Source organism: Neolamprologus multifasciatus, chromosome 14, assembly GCF_963576455.1.
Source record: "Neolamprologus multifasciatus chromosome 14, fNeoMul1.2, whole genome shotgun sequence".
Lineage (NCBI taxonomy): Eukaryota > Metazoa > Chordata > Actinopteri > Cichliformes > Cichlidae > Neolamprologus > Neolamprologus multifasciatus.
In genome coordinates, this window is record NC_140452.1 from 32645697 (window position 1) to 32660390 (window position 14694).

The 14694-nt window shown below is 42.7% G+C and overlaps 1 protein-coding gene across 2 annotated transcripts; it reads left to right on the plus strand.

Annotated features, from left to right (window-relative positions):
* Positions 1-63: 63 nt before the first annotated feature.
* On the plus strand, positions 64-13796 carry fbxo46 (F-box protein 46). 2 transcript variants are annotated; one of them, XM_085131554.1, is made up of 3 exons: positions 64-86; positions 9947-10527; positions 10658-13796. In XM_085131554.1, exons 2-3 carry the CDS (start codon positions 10060-10062, stop codon positions 12485-12487), a joined length of 2298 nt encoding a protein of 765 aa, XP_084987680.1. In that variant the 5' UTR covers positions 64-86; positions 9947-10059; the 3' UTR covers positions 12488-13796. The 2 variants fall into 2 exon arrangements, with proteins under 2 accessions (XP_084987680.1, XP_084987679.1); XM_085131553.1 differs by lacking the exon at positions 64-86 and adding an exon at positions 2893-3339.
* The last annotated feature ends 898 nt before the right edge of the window (positions 13797-14694 follow it).

Sequence of the window (14694 nt, forward strand, 5' to 3'; positions counted from 1 at the left end):
CATGGGTGTCATGCGTGTAGTTATGGTTACCAAACCGGAGAAGTGAATTAATACGCAGACGTTTTCTTTTCATTTCTAAAATTCAGGTAAAGTTGAGAGATTTTGTTCAAAGTGTTTGTCCTTTTGTCTGTTTGCACCTGCCTCACCATTATCTGCCATAATATACTGACCTTTTGCACATAAATGTATATACTTCTTCACTTTTTCAAATATCAACTTAAAGATGTTCAACACATTGTTTTTCACTTCTACTATTCTTTAGAATGAAACACATTTATTACTGTAACCAGACTGCATTTATTTAGACATCAATCATTACTTTATGGTTGAATTTTTTCCTTCCGTGAGGCTGACATACAGTACTGCTATGGGGCAGTCGGGTCTCTTCATGCGTGTAAATGCAGAGAGAAGGTCTTTCTGCAGTGTGAATCATTTTTCAGCTAGTTTTCATTTTGGTATTTATTTATGACAGAATTCCCATGGGCCTCATGATCCCTCTAGTGTCACCACTTTTATGTTTTTTTGTTATTTATTTATTTATTTATTTATTTTTTACAACCAGCATTTCTATTTTACACATAAAAAAGGGAATCCAATGAAAAATCGGACGTTACATTATGGATTTAGAAAATGCTCCTACTGTAATAGCTCCACTATTGATCAATTGGAGCTGCTGTGACAGCTGTTATTAGGCTGACACTGAGAGTTATTGCACATTTTATGAAATTGCTGGGCAGTAAAACGTTATGCTCTGTATTAACTAGATCTGTATAATTAATAAAAATGATTAAAAGTGAAATGTTTTAACTATGGTCCCAATCCAGGCTGGTAAACAAAATTGCAGATCGTGAGAAATAGGTGTAGTGGATTATTGAAATATGTCCAAAAATAAATGAATATAAGTCAAAAAAAGACTGTACAATTCGAATGACTTTGAAAGCCAATATTTGACATGATCACCTTTATTCTTCAACACAGTCTGAACAGAATGTCTTTAATTAGTCTTCAGGAATAGTTCTCCAGGCTCCTTGAAGGACATTCAAAGCTCTTCTTTGGATGTTTCTGCACTTTGTTGGCATCACACGCTATATTATGCCTGTCAAACTGTGTTATCTTTCATTTTTCATAGATTCAACTAAAACTAATAGTGTTTTTTACAGACTGCTTGTAATAAAGTATCTAAAGATTAAAATTGCTTATTTGCTAAATTGTCTGTTATGTCTAGACACAACACTGGTTAATCCCTTGAGTTTGGCACCTTTTTATGCTTAAATTACTCAGTGTTTAATATCTTAACAAAACAAAAACATCCCTAATTACTGCACAATAATACAATAAAAACTGTTACCACTGATTAACTTTAAATAACAAACAATTGGTTCTTTTTATAGATATGGATATTTTATGGATAGTTCTACTACCTGATGAGTTACACTTTAAGTTACACGCTGGTATGTCACTGGATCCTGTCACATATATGATACTGGCATGATATGGTTCCACTGGTCCACCGAGACTGAGACCTAACCCATCACCCCAAACAGTTGTGGCTGATGGCTGACTCAACCTGAGTCTGGTTTTGCCAGTTTTCTCCCTGTTATAAATGGGAGTTTTTCCATCCCACTGTTGACAAGTACTTGTTGTTTGGTGCTATATAAATATAATTGGATTGAAAGTAATTGAATTAAGATAGAAAGGTCACTGAAAATGTATATAAAGCTGCTTTGAATAGACCTGTGATGCAACATTTCTGGCCCAATAGAACGACAGTACCCCAATCCATAGGACCTGAAAAGTCTCTGAATGGTTTGATGAGTGTGAAAATCATGGAAATCATACAGCCTGTGCAGTCACCAGATCTCAACTCAGCTGAACATTTATGAAAGATTTTGATCCCGGGGGTAAACAGTACCATAAACCATATCATCAAAACACCAGTATGTCTTTAAACAGTGTTTTCCAATGTTTCCAAGTAGATTACCAGATACTTGGCCCAACAAGCAGTATAGCACAGATTAAGTCAAAGCATAGTTGTTGTTTTTTTGTTTTTGTTTTTTAAGTAAAGCAGACATTGATAGTGATGACATAAGCAAAAAAGATGCTGACATTTATGCACACATAAAGCTGCGGCATCTAGCCCTCTGCTGGACTGACACGGTGCTGCTGGAGGCTTTTACACAGCTGTTTCTGAAAAGCAAATGTGCAAAAGATACTGACCACTATAATACACAATCTATATTTATCTGAGACAGCATTTAATTATGTGTGTGCATTATGGGTGTGTGAGAGTATTTTAAACATAGTAGTGAGTAACAGCCAATGCTGCTGTGAGTTTTATTTACTTGGACACACCTACAGCTTTTGGAAGATAAAATGAAACTTTAATGATCCCTGTAACCAAACTGGGTCACTGCGGCACAAGACAGTGTTGGAAACTGGGTATAAAAATTGAAACAAATCAGTCAATTTGGCACAACATTGTTGATTTCAGCTTGCGGAACATGATTGTGAACAATGAGATGTGTCGGATAACAGCAGGAGGACTTCCACAATGGAAATTTAAAAAAACAAATACAAACAAATTGTGGAAGATATGACAATATGCAAATGATTATCTAGCCAAAAAATGAAAAATGCTGATTTGGACATATTAAGTCACAGAAAGTATAGAAAAGGTGCACGTGATCGTCACGGTGAACGTCACGCTGGTGTGGAATGAGTGGAAATGTGCCTATATGGATTTTCCCACCTGTCTTTGACACAGTGACCTTTTGATGTTGCGTTTTTACAGTGTGGTCCAGCGTAGAGAGCGTGGACGGAGCGGGGGGTGCAGGGGGCGGCAGAGGGAGGGAGCTGTGCATACGCCATATATGGGCACACCACCGACTCTGCACCGCTATTGGCTGCGGGTCTTATGCAGCTGCTTGTCAACAAGATGGCCTTCCTCATCTCGCCGTTTTGACACTGATTATTTTGGTATCCCCGAGAACATACCGTAAAAGCTCGTGTCACTTCTAAATAGATAGTGGTCGAGCGGCTGTTGATAATCCTAACAAGGCCTACGGTCAGCTAGACTGTGTCCAGAGAGCTGACAAGCACGCCATCCCCGTTGGCTGCCACCACTAAGACAAGGTTGATAAATAGAAAGTAGCTGCTGGCTAATGACGACGTTAGCCTGCGAGTGAGCTAGCTTAGCTACGTGGACACGGATAGTTAACTCGTGTCACCTGCATTTGACCAGACAGACTGATCTGGTTGGAGCGAAATTCAGCGAGGAGACACTTGTCATCGACAGCCTGTTGGTTAAGAAGGTTGTCTGCTTCAGTTAAAACCATTGAGGTAAGCCAGCTGCCAAAATACAACGCTCGGGGTCTTTTTTAAAAATCGTAGCTTGCTAGCAAGCGCTGTCATGTTATTATGCAGGTAAGTTGTGCTATTCAGCTAGCAACCTTGGTAGCTACTAACCGACCTGTTTGCTATGTGTGACTACTCATTAATAATCTGTATTCAAGTCTGTAGAAGATTTTTAGGTTACCCTCGACGTTAGGTTATGTTAATTATTAAAGTGTTGGAAACTTGACCAATAAGGTGATGGGAATTTTTACGTTACTACGCCGCTGTGTAAGCTAACTGTTTGCTGCTTGCTCAGCCAGCTACTGGATTCCCAAAGACATTGAGATGATAACGAGGATCAAATTATTACAATAAAAACAACAACAAAAATAAGAGTATTTGTTGCTGGCGATGGTGTTTTGTGATGCCCCACTTGTTGGTTGAGAGTGTGGAGAGGTTGGCAGTATTTCAGCTAGTTTTCAGAGTTGTTTGGTTACCTTAAACACAACTAGGCAAGGTAATGAATAACCTGCAGGCCTCCGATAGCGAAGACTAAATACTCCGTGGCACAAATATCTAGATATATGCACTGCGATAGAAAATAAAATAAACTTATCTTTCGTATAATGTTGTTTGTTTATAAGCCCATATGAAGAAGTCTAAAGGAAATCTGTTTTTGTGACTGTAGCTTAAACTCTATTTCAGATGTTCAGTTGGATAACACTGTTGACACAGTGGCCTTTGTGATTGAATCAAAACTTGCATCACAGTCTAATTTGTGATGTTTCAGCACAAACGTGCAGACACACACAGACGCAGTGAGTCCTGCAGTCCACTCAGCCACACTCCCCAGGTGTCCAGACAGAAAGCCTGCTCTCACATAATGTTCCTGGGCAGACTGCTGGAGCAGTGCGCTCTGCCCTATTGTTGTGTTGACAGTTTGCAGCAAAGCTGGCCTGCTGGCTGCTCGTCTGTTGCATTGTCTTCATGCAGGGAGGGAGATTGAGCTAAGGCTTTTTGGCATGCTTGGGTCCCATCATTCGTCAGCTTTTGCCCGTCTGGCTGAAATGCTGTGAAAAAGAGAGCGGGAGAGCTGGAAGATGGTTGGAAGGAGTTTGAGTTACTCTCACTCAGTGTTATTCAGGCTGACTTCTTTGCAAAGATGGCATTAGACCAGGAGCTGACAGTCTTAAAGGGAAAAACAGCAACACCATCTTAAGTTAAATGCTTTGGTTCAGCATCTGCTAATCCGCCTCGTTAAACCTTAAATTAGAGTTTACAGGGATGTAGTACACTGTGTGTTCAGAACTGTGCTCACCTGGTGAGAGTGAAACTGCTCTTCATTTGTATAGGGAAATGAGTCCCTCCAGCAGAAATGGAGTTTTGATGTAAAAGGTCAAACCTGCAAATTTGTTCTAACAGCAGGATTTTGCGAGCAAATAAATACCTTTTTATATGTGTTGTGTGGAGCTATATAGTGTAAAACATTTGCTTTTGCAGTTGTGTAGTTGACATTTCTTCAGTAGGCTTCAGTAGCACCATCATTGCATGAGATGGGGCAGTAGCTCATATTGTCCATGTCTTACCTGGTGTTTACATCTAGGCTGTGGAGTTCGGTGTGTACTTTCTACATACGCTAAGTCATTATTGTTGTTTTTATTCTTTTTTTTTGTTTATTTGGCAGTTTGTGTATGTAAACGCACAGTTAAAAGAATTGGTGGTATCAGTCGCTAACTTTATGTTGGGACAGGTTTGGAGGGATTAGTTTGTTACAGGATGCGTAAAACCAAGCTTTTATTCGCAGCAACTGGCTCTAATGAATAGGGAATAACTTACAATAGCTGGTCAGTCTAGTACAAAATATTATAACTGAAAGAGAAATTAATCTCCAGCTTTGTCTAGGCCTTGATGTATAAAAACAAAACAGGAGTATACCTTCTCTCACACATTCTCTTTATGTGCAGACCTCAAGTATACACACGTCCACGCATATACGTTTGTTTGTTTTTTTTTGTTTGTTTTTTTCGAGCAAACTGATTTTAAGATGAATTTTTAATCATCATATTTATCACTGTTAGTTTTTACAAACAAGGCTAAATAAACCAACTTACAACTTGCTATTCACAACGTTCATTACAAATATTACAAATAACATATTGTGAATTTAGGTTTATTAGACAGCTGCTGCTGCTGCTTCTTTTTCTTGTGGTGGTGATAATTGAGGATAGCTTGTAGTGAGTGCTATAAATAACTGCATCAGTATATATTGATGTGCTTTTCTTGTATAAACTGATGTGCTTTTGCCTCTCATTAGTAGTGTGACAAAAAGACTACTTTTAAAGCTAAAAATAGGTGTATAGCACAGCCAATAACATTTGAGATTTATACATCTTGACACACAGCATAACAGAATAAATGTGTAAGCTCTTTTCTTTGTGCATACTCACAGTTGAGTTGTGAATCAATTGTTTTTAGTGTTCTGCATTGTACTGCAGTGCACTGTAATGTGGCCCAATAACACAAATGTAGATTCAGAAGGGCAATAATCATGGGGCTCGATCATTTGAGGATGTTGAATTACGATGCAGTGTGTCATTTGCAGTTTCTGTGTCAGAATTGTTACACACCTGGAATAGTTAAGATGACAGGTTAACTTCAAAGTTTCATAATTGACTAAATCACCGTTTAACTAAATGAATCACCTTCATATCTCTATGATGTCTCCTTAAAGTAAGAGTTAAACTGGTCAAACAATTAATGTGTTGTCATTTAAATGTATACTTATTTGGCATACACAGCCTGGAAATTGCTGTTCACCTGGGCTGTCTGGTTGCATTCGTGTTCTGATGTACTATTAGTCAGTCATCTGACAACAGATGCAAGGAGTTATGCAATATCAGTGGAACTGCCTGTTAAGCTTTATGGAAACGGAGAATACAGTGAGTGAATACAGAGAGCAGGAAGTAAAAGAATAGACTTGCTAAAACCCAGAGGAGCAACCTGGCTGAGTCCCACTGCTTGCCAGATTTTCATAGAACTGAGCAGTTTTGTTCTTTGCCAGTGCCAACACATCCACGAATAGAGAACGAGGGTTTTCTCCAACCTTCTTTTAATTCTGTTTTTTGTTAGTTTCCTTATAGGTAGGAAAGTAGAAGGAAAATACAAAAATAAAAATGTGACTGTTTTTTGTTTTTGTTGTGTGGGGGTTTTTTGTATTTTAAAAAATGTTTTTACATTTTTATTTTTTAATTGCCATTTTTATATTTACAGGAATGTAGGTGCTGTAAAGTGTGTTGCGTGTGAGAGACTTCATAATAGACTTCATAATAGATTGCTGCTGTGGGCAGGCATTCTCTCTTCTGACCCCTCTTATTATGCCATCCAGTAAGGTATGAAAGATGGATTGCTTGCAGTCCATCTTTCTGAGAATAGGGAGAGAGAAATGGATAAAAAGGAGGCCGAGAATAAAAGCGTCCAATAGACATCTGTAAGGGGTCGTGGAGAGAGGCAGGAAAAAGGGCTCGCTAGCTTTTTTTTTTTATTTCTCACAACAGTATAATCTCAGCTCTTAGCCGTGTTGTTGCTGTGTGATTATAGAGGAAGCGTTTGAATTGGTTCACCACACTGTGTAGGCGGTGTTTGGTTTTTGCACCTCTCTGAGCTATTCCATTAGTCCAAATGTACAAAGCACCACCCATCCAGTGTGTCAGACGAGAGGCACAACCAACGAAAATGGAAAGCAGGGTTCGGTAAAAAACAGTCATACAGTAAACAGGTCTTCAATTAGCTGTGTTATCAGGCAAGGTAGGTTCGAGAACTGCCAACCACTCTAGTTTATGTGATCCATTAAAACACACCCTGTATGAACTTAAATGGCCATTTCTCCTTAGCAGTTGGGATTACAATACATAGATGATCACCAGCTTTTGCACAGTGCCAACTTGTTGTTCTATCTGGGAATATTTATTATGGCCTGTAGTAGAATAATCTCCCCTGTCACCCTTTCTAAGAATGGGTGGAGGAAATCACAAGAAACATTAATCATAACTGAATGAAAAAGGGTGGATGCAACCTCAGGAGAACCGCGTATGACATACATGAACTTCAGCACCAAACGGGTACTGTAGCAGTCGATCAAAAGTTAAACACAGAAAGTTAATTACAGATAAACAAAGCTGCTTTTTTTGTGAAAAATTCACCGGTGTGAGATCTGAGCAGACACACCACACAAGAAGCAAGAGAGGGCTCAGTTGTTGATATCATTTATAGTATGACAACTGGACATGACAACATGGTGTTCAACACAGCGAGCAGTTGTTACTGCTGTTGTCTCATCTTGCCATGGCTGTAAAAACTTCTCATGCAGTGTAGGGCTGTCACAAACGATTATTTTGATAGTCAACTAGTCACCGATTATTTTTGCGATTAGTCAACTAATCGAATCATGCGTCCATTGGGCGTAAAATGTACAGCTTATTGCACCAGCATGCATCTGCTCTTATATAACTATCATTAAATTACAGCTTGAAGTGTTTAAGGTATGTGCTAACTAACAATAAAGACAAGATGATAGTTTATTAAACTTTTAATGAAATTTGCAGATTGTCTCGGTGGACTTTAATAAACTCGGCCCTCTGTTCTTTCTATGTAAAATGTAATAGGACACTGGAGTAAATTCTCTACCATTTCACACTTCTGTTTAATCAGTTCTCTGTTTGACATTGATTCAGCTGTGTAAAAACTATAACTTTAATCTCAGCCAAACCAATCTACTGAGGAACAAATAAAACACTGAAAAAAGCCAAACAATAACATTTTTAAATTATCTGAGTGACTTGTATATCATGTTTAACCTGAGTAGTGAAAGACCGCGGGGGGTTTGAAAATGATGTGCCGGGAGTTCGCTGTTCTCGCCGGCTCTAGTGAGCCTTCAACCCCAGCTAGCTATCGAGCTGGTGGGTAACAGACGTCTCCGAAAACGTCGGAGCACTTTTGCAAATATGTGATGCCTTGATAAACCGAGCCGATATTTGAGGTTTACACAGCTACATTCTCGCCTGAAAATATGTTAAAAGTTTATTTTGTGACCCAGAAAGAGAAATAAGAGTAATATTAAAACGAAGTAGCTGCTGCCATTGTTGGAAACTGGAATTGGCTGGGCCGCGCTATGAATTCTGAGATAGGTTGGGCCATGAAGGATACACCCGACCCATCCTTCAAATCTGGGGAAATGAAGGAAGCATTTTTCGGCCGCGTTTGGGGGAGTCTTCAAATTTGGACAGGCTTCGCCACGTTGCTGTAACGTAATTGGCCTACAAATGCGGCCTCCCAAGGATGTGGCCGCTAAATTTGGACACAGCTACGATACCGGACGCTGCTGCTTCTTCTTCTTTGGGATTTAACGGCAGCTGGCATCATTGGACATGCAGTAATGCCATTGTCTGTTTCAGTTCGTTATTATACTCTTAAATCCTACTACTTATTCTTGCGTCTTTTGGGATCTTACAAAGCTTCAAACGACACGTCAACTATTAAATTAGTCGTCGACGATTTTAATAGTCGACGTAATCGTGACTAGTCGACTAATCGTGGCAGCCCTAATGCTGTGCTTTAGAGTCTTCACATTATTTACATAGGGGTCAGGATGTCCCCGTCAACATAGTCTGACAGTCGTTTTTAACAAAATATTGCCATTTGTGAAGGGTCAGTGAACGATTCAAACTACATTTAAGCTGGGGTGGGTGGTCAGTTTTTACATCTGTATTTCTGTGGTTACAGTCAGGTCTGCTTTAACAGTTTAAACATATTGCTTACGACTGACAGAAGAGGTGTAATTATTCAAGCTGTTCTCAGATGTCGTGGACACTTTCTGGTTAGCAGTGTGCCAAACATGTTGCTCTGTTGCCACTTGTTCTTTAAGTGTGCCGGCACGTTCCTGGCAGTCCATACAGCTGGCATAGCTGCTGATGCAAAGCATGCTGGGTGGACTAAAGGCTTTCCCTCTTAGCCTGCAGCATACGCTCCTTGGCAGGGAGAAAAGGGTGAGGACAGGGAAAAGGACTACAACAGTTTCACTACTAACCCGCCTTCTCTGCTGTTTGCTAAAAATAGATCCATCATATGCCTGCATGCTCCTCCCTGTTTTGCCTTCTATTAAGTCTTCTTTGAAGCCTGGAGATGCAGCGGGAGCGGGGGAGAGAGAGGAGCGTCCATTTGGCTCTTTTGTGTTCTGTCTTTCATCCCTTTCATCTGCAGGCCACAGACCCCAAACCTGAAATGGAATCCCTTTAATTCGATTTTAGAGGCTCCAAAGCAAGTGAGATGATCTTCATGCACAGTAGCAAATGTAACAGCTTAATCAGGTTTGGCCAGAGTAGGAGGCAGACCAGTTGTGATTAGTCCAACAGCAGTAGGATGATTGTTCTGTTCTCACCCGTTTAGCGGCGCTGAATGTGAACTCTGAATACTTCACAGCAGCTGTTGAGGACAGCCCCAGTTGGCCATTGATTATCTGACTTGATCTCAGCACTGATGAACACTGGCGAACTGCAGTTTAACTTTTTCTCTTCTTCTTTCCTCTTCTGCTCCCTTTTCCCTCTATCTGTCGTTGTAGGTTGTATGCCCAGCGCCCATCAGGTTGGCTCTAGGACAGGGAGCCGACAATGAGTGCTCCGGGTGTTTGCTGGCCAGTGTAGATGCCGATATGCCACGGTGGTCCGCATCCTGATGGACCGAGACACCTTCTCCCACATCCGGCTGTGGTGCCCACGCCCCTTTGGCACCTACTCCCAGAACAAAGCTAGGAATCCAGGCTCAGGGGGGAGTGGTGGAGGTAGTGGTGGTGTGGCAGGGTCCCCCTCCCTCTGCAAGTCTGAGCCCTCTTCAGGTGCCAGAAATGAAGATGTAGGGATGATAGTGGGGGTGCAGGAGCAGAATGGAGAAGAGGAGGGTGTGGGTTCAGAGAACACTCCACCTGAACCTGAGCTTGACTCCAGCTCCCTCACACAGAACCAAGCCACTCAACCCCCTTCAGCCCCTCCTACACCACCCTCCTCTGGGTCCCAGATGGAAGATGGCCGTGTTTTGTTAGACACCTGGTATGTTATTAAGCCAGGTAATACCAAGGAGAAGATTGCCTTCTTTGTTGCGCACCAGTTCAGTGGAGCTGGACAGCCTAGACCCAGTGCAATGAAGGTAAGGAGGTGAAACAGTAAAGAAGTATTGTATTTATTTATTTTGTAGTTATATAATTGTTTTTGCAAGATATTTTAGTTAGAATTAAGACAAAGAGCTAAATGCAGTTGTTTGTTTGTTTTTTAAACAGGTCAAAGGTAACTGGGCAACTGACTGCAGTAAAGCCAAAAGGCGGAGGCGATGTTCATCCTATGATCCTCCGACACGCTCCCAAGCCTCAGAGTCACTTCTCAGCAATGACCCCTCCCTTACATCTCCCAGCCCTGATGAACCACAGCTAGGAGGGGTGAATGAAACGGACCTGCTTTCAGTCGCAGAGATGGTTGCCTTGGTTGAGCAGAGGACTGCCATGGCCCTTCAAGGGATTGTGGGTGTTCATGGTAACCAACACCACCACCAGCCCTCTATTACCACACAGAGCCCGGGCCTTACCCACCACCAGCACACTCTCCTGCGGGGCACAGTGTCAGACCCCTCTCCTATGGTTTTTGTGTCAGACAGTTCCAGTGGTCAACCCTCCAAAGAGGTCCAGAAGTCGTCGTCTCCCATCCAGACAGACCAGCAGCTTGAGGAGCAGCAGCAGGAGTCATTCAGGGTTGCCCAGGCCATTGCGCACTTTGAGTCCCAGAACCTGGAGAATCAGCTTCATCTGGGCCCTGGTTCTGGAATAGAGTCCTGTAATCAAGACAGGGGAAGGGAGTGTAGGAGAGGAGGTGAGTCTGGTACGGTAACACCTCCTCCACCCCCCAGCCACAGTCATGGTGAGGTTAGGATAGCTTTCAGAGTGTCAAATCTGGACCCACGGTCTCAACTGGAGCCAGCTGGCAGGTCCCGCTGTATGTTTATGAGCTGTGGTGGTGGGAGTAATCAGGCAGCAGCCAGGGCCAAAGAGAAAATTACCTGTGACTTATACCAGCTCGTCAGTCCCTCATCAAGAGATCCTAGTAGTCTGCTGCTTGCTGCCACAACTGCTACCCCGAAACCAGATGGAGACCTCCATCACCCAGACAGGCCGGCCTGTGGCAGCCCAGACCCAACCCAGGAGCTCTCTTCTGGGGAGAAGAAGGCTGTAGGTGTAGGAAGGGAGCGAGTGACTGGTTTCCATGTGGAGGTGGTGGTGACAGGTGCTGTGGATCAGTGTGTGTTTTATGGCAAGGACAGTACAGAGAATGTGCAGGAGGAGACTGTATGTTTTGCTATGCCTAATGGGGGAGGGGGCAGTGGGGGTGTTGGAAACTCTACTGACCCCTCATGTGACGATCCCCCTCCTGGACAGCTCTTTTTCCTTCAGCCCCCTCGGGCTGAGGAGGAGGATGTAAAAGGAACGGGCCCTGTCAGTGGGTCAGGAATGTGCTCTTTGGACTGCGCCAACAACAACAGTCCTGGGGCAGGGGTGGCAGTGGGCTCAGGGGAGCGGGCGACCCGACCAGACTCTCCTAGCGTTGGTGACGACTGTTCAGACCCTTCACTGTGTCGCCTCTACCGTCACGTTTCCCATGACTTCCTGGAGATCCGCTTTCAGATTCAGCGACTCCTTGAACCTCGACAGTATATGCTACTGCTCCCTGACCACATCATGGTCAACATCTTCAGCTACCTGCCAACGCGCTCGCTGGCAGCCCTCAAGTGTACCTGCCACTACTTCAAGGTGTTGATTGAGACATATGGGGTGCGGGCTGTGGATTCACGGTGGAATCAAGATCCTCTCTATAGAGATGACCCCTGCAAGCAGTGTAAGCGACAATATGAGCGCGGGGATGTTTCTTTGTGCCGTTGGCACCCCAAACCTTACCACCATGACCTGCCTTATGGACGTTCCTACTGGATGTGCTGCCGGCGTACAGATAAGGACACGCCAGGCTGCCGTGTTGGACTCCATGATAACAACTGGGTCCAGCCTGCTGATGGCTCTCAACCCATCCGCACCAAGCGGGAAGACAGAAGGGAGGAAGCTAGGTAGAGAAGAAAGGGCACACCTCACATATACCAACTCTCATCTCATTCTGTGCACCTCCTTCTTTCCCACTCCCATCTGACCAGAGGACAAACAGGAACAGAGAGGATCAGCACTCCAGGACTGTTTTGTTTTTCTTTGCTGCAGCACTCCTTCCTCATACCTGCCCTCAGTAGGAGGTGTAAAGAAGGAAGAGAGGTGTGTCACTCTCCTTGCCTTGTTGGTTTTTGTTTTTTGAAGCCCTCCAGAATCCCTCTCTCCCCCACTGTGCTCCAGAGTGGTCACTTTGAAAAGTTTCCATACCAGGGTTGGGTCCCCTACTGCTGCTGTTATTCAACCCTTTTTCTGCCTCTTAATCATTCGGGTTCTTGTCTAACTCTGCACATGGTTGTTAGGTAATACATGTGAAAACTTTGCAGTGTATTTGATTGAGATTAGCATTCATAAAGTGACGCATAAAAATGTAATGCCCTAGAGCCTGCTTATTATTATTATTATTATTATTATTATTATTATTATTATTATTATTCCCAGAACTTGTTCTATGTTTCTGTGTCGTATCACAAACTTCCATGTTTGCTGTACAATGGTGCTTCAAGGAATGAGCTGTACCGAGTCCAACAGATGTAAAACTTTTCAGTGGTGGAATGTTCAGCATTAATATAGAAATGTGATTGTATAAAGCAAACTTGATTTTTTTTCTTTTCCGTTGTACAAGGTTGCCATTTGTACCTGTCCTGCACCATGCATTTCTATTTTCTGAATGTGCTGTAATGTTGTACACGTCGATCAGTCCCCTGATAATGCTGCTGAAATCATTGCCTGTGTCACTGATGTTAATTCTGAAATAGCCATTGGTTAATGACAGGCACAGTCTCTGCACACTGGCTGAGACTGAGATTTTGGGGCCGTGTCATAGTTTCAGATTGGACCCTAACCTTGCTGACCAGCCATAAAGAGGAGCCACTGAGAACTTTCTGGTTTACAGAGATTCATGGGAGATGAACCTGATTAAGTTCAGGGGGATTGAATTGGGGGGGGAAGAGAAACTTGATGTCACTTTGGAAAGGCCTGATGTCACTTTGTATGGTTTGATTGACTTGGTTGTTTGCCGTTTTTTGTTTTTATTTTTTTGTTTTCTTTGGCTGTTTTTTGGGTGTGTGTGTCAGATTGTTTGCTGTTGTATTTGCTTTTATTTTGAGGACTGAGTTCTCCCTGTACCAGTCTGTCACCCTACTCAACCTGCAAAGATTTCTTTTTAAGTATTCTATGTTTGTTTTAACCCCTCGCTCTCTTCCTTTCTTCCACCCTCCTCCGTCCTCCGATCTGGCAGAGGGCAGTGTTTGCCAAAGCTGTCATTCATGCTTTGAAGTGGGTTAAACTACCACACGCCCCAGAAACTCTCTACACCAGCTTCCAGCCTTAAAAGCCCCCCTACCTCTTACCCACCCTGCAGGAGACTGAGGCATCAGATACCTCACAGATGATCAAGAGTATTGGGAGTCGCACAGGACCCTGTAAGTGGCTAGATTTCAGATGCTTGACAGACTTCATTCAGCTCTTCTGGATCCACCCAAAACTCTTAGAGTGGGAGTGTAAGATGAACAGTGCCTGGTGACTGCTCTGACTCTCCATTCTTAGGGAGGGGAAACAAAAAGCCACCTCCTTCTCTCCCTCCGCCTTTCTCTCTCTTGCTTTTACACTCCCAGACCCCCCTCCCCTCCCCGCAAGCTGACAGACTGGACATTAAAGAACTGATGTGATGAATGATGCTGAAACTCTGCATGGAGATGGCAAGGTGGTTGGATAGTTATGGGAGACCTCTGTGGGTTCCAGATATGTACAATGCTCATGGAAAATATCTGCTTAAATAAAAACAGAAGTGATGATTAAAACTGGAAATCTGAATACCTACCTGGTTTGTGGTGTCTCAGCAGCCAAGTTACGATTACACAATACAAACCACCTTTTTCCGTCCCTTGAAACTGCTTTTAACGGAAAAACGGGAGTGAAGATGGGCACAGTATGAGCACACATGTTGTTGGGTGGTATAAAGCAACTACAAACTTTCCACTGATTTTCTTTTACTTTTGAGACAGTTTTAAAGGAGGTTAGAAAAATCTTTAGGCTTTATTGAGTTAACTTCTATTAGAATTCAATCTTCACACCTTTCGAGATCGACCTGTGATTGAATCACGATGTAACCGTATACA

What these genes read in the sequence shown, in the direction of transcription:
- fbxo46 (XM_085131554.1), top strand. Translation starts at nt 10,060, where the DNA reads ATGGACCGAGACACCTTCTCCCACATCCGGCTGTGGTGCCCACGCCCC. An exon ending in CTAGACCCAGTGCAATGAAG is followed by an intron (nt 10,528 to 10,657) that starts GTAAGGAGGTGA and finishes TTTTTTAAACAG; the next exon opens with GTCAAAGGTAACTGGGCAAC.